Source organism: Hoplias malabaricus, chromosome 16 (assembly GCF_029633855.1).
Source record: "Hoplias malabaricus isolate fHopMal1 chromosome 16, fHopMal1.hap1, whole genome shotgun sequence".
NCBI lineage: Eukaryota > Metazoa > Chordata > Actinopteri > Characiformes > Erythrinidae > Hoplias > Hoplias malabaricus.
In genome coordinates this window covers 27,703,606-27,711,897 of record NC_089815.1, presented here as the reverse complement: position 1 = coordinate 27,711,897, position 8,292 = coordinate 27,703,606, and the positions used below count along the sequence as shown (strand labels likewise).

Sequence of the window (8,292 nt, the reverse complement as noted above, 5' to 3'; positions counted from 1 at the left end):
TAATTGAGATGGAAATGCAAAAGCCCCTTAACTTAATTTGCAAACTGTGTTCAGTTCAAATCCAATTCAATCCAAACATCCTCTCATTTGTAACAGTTACAGAACCCAAATATGCCACCTGCTGTTCATAACATGCCCATTAAGCAATTGCTGTTTGGAGATGTGGCACAACATTTCAAACCCAATGCTCCGTTCAGCGTGCAAATGTTGCACATCACAGAGAAACATCTGTTTACTCTGAGGGCCTTGTTCTGTCCTGCACTTTCTTAAAATTAATGGAAAATGCTATTTATTTTAATATATAAAAATGTAGTTTTGTGTGTTAAGTATTAATGGGTAATAGGATTGTTTCTCTTTTGCTGCAGGAACATATTTTACACATTGGAAAAACAACTTAAAATGTTACTTATGCACAAGTTACATACATTTTTTTCCTTGTGGAAATTAGAAAATTGTCCAGTTAAAAAATAATGAATCAATATATAAAGCTGTCCTCTGTTTAGGATCATTTTCACTTGGAAAACCTGCAACGCATGTTATTCTAAATGATGTACACACACTGTTCTTTATAAAAAATCAATTGAATGCTTTTTTACATTGGTGTGTAAATATCCCAAACTTACACGAGACTTCAACTTAAAATATCCTGCGCTCCAAGTTATGGAGACCATTCATTAAGAGTGAATTCTGCTAAAATATGGTGATTCTTTATTGGAACTGCATTTTGTGTGATGAAGGAACTCCTTTCAGTACTTTTAGCATGAGCTGGAATGGCGCTAGTGTTCCACAACCAGTCCTTTTACGTCAGAACATGACCTCATTAATGTTTATGAGGCTGGATGCCATTACATTTTCAAGACATTTTCCAACACGTAGTATAAAGCCTTCCCAGAAGAGGAGAAGAAACTCCTTTTGCTGAAGAAGTAGTGCTGGATTTGTCCACATTTTTTTGGCCATGTAAAATTGAGGGCGTGTATTAAGCCGAAGCTCACCGGTCCCGCCCCCTGCTTCACTTCCTACCAATCAAAAGCTTCTAATTTGCAGTGACGTCGTGCTGTACTTCCTGTGATTGGCTGGTTTGGGGCTGGCGCTGTCGGCGGGAGTTTCAGTTGCTGCGGGACCTTAGGGCAGATATTTCTAGATAGTTTTTCGGTTTTTTGCCGTTGGTTTTGTTAGTTTTTCAGTCTTGACAGCGCGTATTTCTTCTTTAAAACACGACGGTTGTGAATGAAAAGCTTTTGTCGGTGGCTGTGGAAAGGGACGCGGGTCAGGAGAGGGGTTAAGTGGTCTTAAATAGCCCGAAATTGGATTAACGTTAGCTGACTAACAGCTAACGGACTAGCTTTCACTGCTCTAGCTGTCTGGCCTCTGTATTAGGTCGCTTACGTCAACTTAATCCGAGAAACAACACTTCTTCTCCGGGCTTCGTGCTGAAGAAACCACGTTGCGGACGAACACAGCGACTGACATTAGTGCCGTTACTGTCATTAGCTAGCACTAGAGATAATGCGTCCGTAGGTTTTTACGCCGTCCACTTTCAATGTGAGCTTCTGAGTTATTAAACGCGTAGAATTAGACTCTTTGACTCTTCTTCACATGGAGAACTACTACCAGCAACAGCGCTATGACTCCTCCGGACCAGGGCGAGAAAACAAATCGCACCGAAAAAAGGGCTTCGTGGTCGGAGGAGGGAATTACGGAGGGGAAGAATCTGAGAAAAAGCCCAAATTCGTGAGTATCTCCATGTGTTTGTCATTCTACCCTACAGCCACAGCCCAGAAGCTGTATCTCAAATGACGCCACACTCCCTACTCCCTCTGTAGTGCACTACAATTATAGACTAGGCATATTTTAACTGCTAAACGATATTGAACATTCCCAGAAGCTTTTGCACCACGGAAACTGGGACTATAAGCTTAAGACATAATAAAAAGAGAGGCTTAAAGACCTCTTCCAGTGACAGTCAGTAAGTATCTTCACTGAGGTGGGGTAAATTTATAGCTGAATGTACCTTTCTTCTTTAAGTTTTGCAGGAACTGAGAACACCATCGAATAATGTTAATGTTAACACATCAATAAGCATGAAATAAGCAGCCAGTGCCATGGCCGAGCTTTTCAGCTTTGAATTGGTCGTGTGTTAAAGACAATTTCAAAGGAGTGGGTTCAGACAGCCAAGGTTTCTGACGTCATACACCTTAAAAAAAAAATACAGGTCCTGTGAACTTCTGGGATGGGGAGAGGTGGGGACTAATGGCGTATTCTGCTCATATGCAGTGAATTCAAAGATTCTGGTTATATATAAACCACCTAGATTTATTTAATTGGAAAACAACTTCTAAATATTTGTTTGTGTGTGTAATCTATATTAAAAAGGTGGGCTTTGACATATCATCATCTCATCAAATCAGAATTAAGATTTAGTGTCTCATAACGTTTATTATATATTATAATTTACTATAACTTTAGTGCTTATAGCTCTCTTTAGATCTCATAATAGTGGGCAAAGGAAGGGACGTCACCATTAAACACAAGGTTGAAATGATCATATACGGTCATAACTATGAGATATTCTTGTTAATATGAGTTACTAAATGGCTCCAAGCTCTTAAATATGCATTTTTGGTCACAGTGACAGCTTAAAATATTTGTGATTTTTCGTAAATGAACAGAAGGTAAACTAAAATATTATGCACAAAGTATCAGTGTCATATCAGTATCAATTATCAGCATCGACTGGTCTAGGATTTCTGGTATTTCACAATATATTTATTGTATTATGCACTTAACACCACATTAATGCATTCTGTGTTTGCACATAATGCTTCTTAATGGTGTGTAATGGCAAGCAGAGGTAACTAAAGTTGTAGAGAGGCACAAAACAACCTAAAGAACAACAAAATAGTTAAATACTTTAGTTTTAGTTTAGACGAATAACTACAACTACAGGTTGGGCCATTTATATGGATACACCTTAATAAGCGGGTCATGTGACACATCAAACTTACTGGGCCGACTTCAAAATGGCCGCCATGTTGTAAAGTGTTCCATATAAGTGGCCCACCAAGGTGTATATCCATATAAATGGCCCACCCTGTATAACTAGAGCAGAATGGGTCTGTTTATAATGTGCATTAGAAAACCAACCCCCCTATGCCTTTTTTTAGATATATAATGCACTGTTTGGGTGCGGGAGCAGGTATTTTAAGACCTACAGGTTCACTACGTAGGGAGCCATTTGAAATTCAGCCAGTGTCACGTTAGTTTAGCAGTGTTCCACAGAACCCCATTACTATTCCTCTTCACTGGGCTCTGTCCCCTAACCTCAGCTCACATGATACGATTTACAGGGCTGACAAGTTCATACTCGGCACAAGCGTGCTTCTCTCACATATTTCAGCCGAGGGAAGCCCATCCACTGACAGCGATATTAAAGCAATTTTATGGGACCGGCAATATTGCTCTAGGTCCGCTTTAGCAGGGCAAGATCCATCCCGTCTTTTTTCATCAGTTACAACCAGGCAGGGCATTTGTGAGATAATGATCAGTCTGGTTGAATGAGGTGAAGTGCTCAGAAATAAGCATTCATTTAGCCTTTGTTGGTCATATTTTTTTCGCCATGAGATTTAGCTTTGAGAGGACAGGGTGTGAAAAAGGTTACTGAGAAAGAGGCATAACTATCATGAGGGGACTGATTAAGCAGCTGGATCGGACGCTACCGGGCAAGCGTGGGCAATATGATGCTATTTATTCATCCTGATAAATCACATTACAACACACCTTTTATGATATTACTCTGCTGTATTGTGATTTTTATCCATTTATGTTGCCAGGTCCCCACTATTAGACTTTCTCAGCTAATAACCCATGTCTTTCTCACCTTCTCATTTATCTGTTTCCCATTAATGAGGTATTTTTAGCAATAAAATGTATTTTTAAACTGTATTCAAGTTAAGTTTTATTGTCAATTCTGCATATGTACAGGACATACAAAGGATTGAAATTACGTTACACTTCTCTCCAAGATGCAGTAACATTTAACAAAAATAGACTAAAATCAACTAAGCTAGGTATATAAATATGTGAAAGTGAACAACAGAAGACAAGTGCAAGACACAATACCAGCAGCTCACTGATAGACATACATTAGTCAATGGGACACTGACTGAAGACAATAACCTGATTTGGAGGTAGGATGATGGATGTACAAGTGTAAACAATAGTGCAAGATAATCGTATAAATAGATAATCATAGAATAGTAATAGTAATCATAGATACAGAAATTAAGGTGAAAAGCAGCCATCTTGTATTTTTGTTTATGTTACTAATTTATAAAGATGCCCGATGTATATTTTTTTGTCCGTGAATGTATTTTACCAAATGTTGACTGCTGAAATGTAAGGCCTAAATCAAAGGATAAAATTAGCACAGAGATAAAGAAGACTAATCCACGGTTGCTTCTGAGCTCAGAGTTGAAGCAGTGTTGTGTCTGAATCTCTACCTAAGCACCCACGTGGACGACAGGCCAAGTAAAGGTGCTCCACAGGTGGGGAGAAGAACTTTAGGCTCCTGTCTTTCACTGCTCTTTGGATTGGAGGTTGAAAAGTTGGGGTTTGTCATGAGTTTAACATGCGCAAAAAAAAAGAGAAACCCATCAGCTGTGACTTAAAAATGTCAGACTTGTCGCAAGCTGATTTAGTTTTAAATGAGAATTCCTGTTATTGGTTCTACTTGGATTGGTTCTCTTGAAATCACTGGTTGGCATTGCTGAATTGTGTCTGTCTTCGCGTCACACTCTTTCGTTTCTGAGAGCATTTGGCAGGATCATCTGAGTTTCTGCCCTAGGCCTAGGCAAATTCTCTTTCAGTGCTGTAATGGGCAATCTTGCACAGATGATTAATTTTGCCCATAACCTAGACGCCTTGGGGACAGGAGCCCTGCCATGACGTGGAGTTTTTACAATAGAGGAGAACCTAAAACACGAGAGAAATGAGGAAAGAGGGGAGTAACATTTTGGACAGCCCGAGCTTGTTAATGGCACAGGAATCTGTTCTGGTGTTGTTTCAGTCGAAAAGTCTGTGAGCTGCTAAGGGTGTTATCAGTGTGTTGGGACATTCCGGAAATATTTGCAAATTCCTGTTTTTGGGTTGAGCAGGGTGTGTAAGGAGTAAATGGCACTACAGCTGTAGCTTCAGTGGAAATCATTTGTTTACAGAACTGTATTTTTATATTGCCTCTAGACAGTAGTTTTATCTGATGCAGAACTAACTGAGGTGCGTTTAAACGGAATAAAATACACATTTAAAGACATATCATGATAAGAGCTTCTCCTAGTTTTTGCACATATGAACAGAACATGCTTCTGCTGTGGTGGGGCTTTTCTCATACATGAATCCATAAGCAGCATACGTTCTATGATGAGGGTGATGATTTCTCATAAAATTACAAATGTCTTTATTATAAAACAACATAAATGAACATTATAACTTTTGATTGTGAAAAATAACAAATTGTCAGTATGAATTTCACCTCTCACTTGCACACTTCTCTGCATTCTTTGTGAACACATGAACTGCATCCATATTATTTCTGCAAAGTCTGGTCATAGAGCTCTATCTTTAAGGCTCACCGCCGTTCAGTTACAGGAGGTGTTACAGCATTGCTGATATTACTGGTATGAAATACCAACCTAATATTTTAAAATTAAGTTCAATCTGATTAAGCCATTGATCAGGGGTTCATGTCCTTTCCGCTCCAACTTCCTGTTTGAAATGAAATATAGATGCTGACCAGTAGGTGGCACTTTAAAACCGTACAACAGACTGCAGGGGCAAACCTCATTTCCATTAAGAGGAACATTTTGATCCTCACCGCCATGCTTTCATAACCACATCATTTTAGTGCCAGGTACATCTTTCCCAAAGCCATCTCTAATTCCACCCTCCATATGAGGAGGATGAACCAACTGTAATACAGATGAGAGGGCTAGTGAAGACAAGGTGTTTCTGCTTTTGTAGTAATGCAATATAATGATGCTTTAGGATGTTGCCTGTGATGCTGTTTTTGCAGGCTAAAAAGGGATGAAAGATCACATGAAACCACATGAAGGCTCTTCCTTTCTATCTTGAAATGGGCGGTTATTTGTCGAGTCATTAGTTTGAGTGTAAACCGAAAACCCCCTTTAATTAAAGTAATGGCTGTTTACCGTCTGCCTCTATTTTGCCAAAAAGATTGCTCAGGGTGCTGTCATTAACGCCAGGGAAAATGGTGATCAAAAAGAAATAAAGCTGTTATTTTATTATTTATTTTCCATGATTAAAATGTTATTCATTTTTAGTACTTACCTATAGTACTCCAGAAATGCAGAATCTAGAAGGCAATAACTGATGAAGAGACATTTCCTGTTGGTTTTACTTTTTGTTCTGCCATTAATCATAATCTGTTTTGACCACTAGTGCGCACAAACATATTGTCACTCAGAAGAAAAACAAAATGGCAGCTTTACATGTAATGAAAAGTTCACACTTCTAACATAAGTGAAATTATGATGATGACTTTGGGTGGCACGGTGTCACAGATAGTTGAGCTCATACAGCTTTAGGGTTCTGTGGTTGTGGGTTCAAACCTCTGGTCACTCTCTATGAAGAATTTACTGTGTTCACCTTATGTCACTGGGATTCCCAGTCAAACACATGCTTGTAGGTGGATTGACTGTTCAAAGTTGTCCTTAGGTGTGAGGGTGCGGTTTCCTGTGATGGACTGGTGCCCTACCCAGGGTGTGTTAATGTCTTGTAGGCTTTAGAAAAAGCTTATAGAAAATGAAAGAATGAATATGTGGAGGATGAAGGGATGTTTTGTTGGTCCCTGAATAATTAATGCGCTGTATTATCGGTCTGATGCTTCTTAAATGAGTCTTGTGTGCAGTGACGCCTCGCAAATCCACCTGTGCCCTGTGGGTTTTGTTAAATAACACAACTGTTTAACCTGCCCGGATTTCTGCTAATCCTTCAAGACTTCAGGAAACTTTGATACAACCCAAGTGAGCTGTTTTGGTCGAGTCAGGGACCGCTCAGTTTAGCTGATTAAGCACGATTACCAGAGCAGGTGTTCGAATTTGCTGGCGACATTTGGGCTACCCTTCAGAAAGCATTGTGCTGGGCTAAACAGTCAGCTCCCCCATCTGGCTCTAATAAAGGAGGGAGACGGAGCGAGAGACTGAAAGAGCGTGAGAGATGGAGAAAAATAGATTTAGTGCAGCCCACAATACGGCACCGACTTGGGAACATAACATGGTGAGGGTCAACCAAACGGGAGGCATTACCACCAATTACGATGGCAGATTGATTCCTCGGTTACGGACAGGCAAGGAGCTGCTCAGGTGGAAGAGAAATCGAATGAGGACCTCGGAGAGTGAGGGGAAGAAAAACAAAAACAATTTACACCCTGCTTTTATTGCTGGCCTCGGACATCTGGAGAAGAAACAGCTGGAGGAACCCTTTGGGAACTATCGTTCTATCGTCATTTTAACACTGTCTCTCCACTTCTTCTGCCTGTGGTGTTGGAGCTTATGAATTATCCACCATCAGTTCAGGTGCCTTGAGTGCCGAAAGGGTTTGAGTTTTATTTTTCCTGAGCATATCATTATTAGCAAATCGTCTACATCCTGTTTACATCTATTTGTTTGCAGACTGAGAATGTAGCAAGCACTCCCAAGGAGCTGTATGACGAAAGAAGAAGTCAAATGGAACAGAGAGGAAAGATGCTATTATGGAAGTAAAGAGTGCATTTGGCCTTGTAGAGGTGAGGGGTCGAAATGGAGGCTGTTCTTGTCTCATTGGTAGGCAATGCAACAGCATGGTGCTTATTGAACAGAACCAATTCGGGAGAAGCAATTACAGGAGCTGCCAGCAATGCCCGTGGTTTATCACAACATGTCCGACCGCCCTAATGGCGCAGTTAACATTTGAGCACTCAACAAAATGAAAAGATCTGACTTCCCAGAAAGGGGAAAAAAAAAAAAACCTAAACAAAAAAAAAAACTGTGCCAGAGAAGCTGAGCGGAACTATCAAGGTCACTGCAATTATGCCACATTTTCACTTATTTTTTACCCTTTTCTATATGTTTTCTGAGCTGAATTATAATAAAAGGTAATTTTCCTATTTAACTCCTGTCAGTCAGGGTTCCAGCAGTCGACTGCAGTTTCTAAGTAAGTTGTGATGTCTTGTTCCCCCTGGCGGCTGCACTTATTACCTGGTGTGAAGAAAAGCGTTTTGAGAGCTAAGCTGTCGTCAAG

At 40.1% G+C, this 8,292-nt stretch overlaps 1 protein-coding gene across 4 annotated transcripts in view; it reads left to right on the top strand.

The window, feature by feature from the left end:
* Positions 1 to 1,108: 1,108 nt before the first annotated feature.
* Positions 1,109 to 8,292, top strand: part of diaph3 (diaphanous-related formin 3) — a 326,290-nt gene continuing 319,106 nt past the window's right edge. For all 4 annotated transcript variants that reach the window (XM_066647628.1, XM_066647626.1, XM_066647627.1 and 1 more), the window contains exon 1: positions 1,109 to 1,731. In XM_066647628.1, coding sequence (XP_066503725.1) covers positions 1,597 to 1,731 — 135 coding nt within the window. In that variant the 5' untranslated portion in view covers positions 1,109 to 1,596. The remainder of the gene's footprint in view (positions 1,732 to 8,292) is intronic.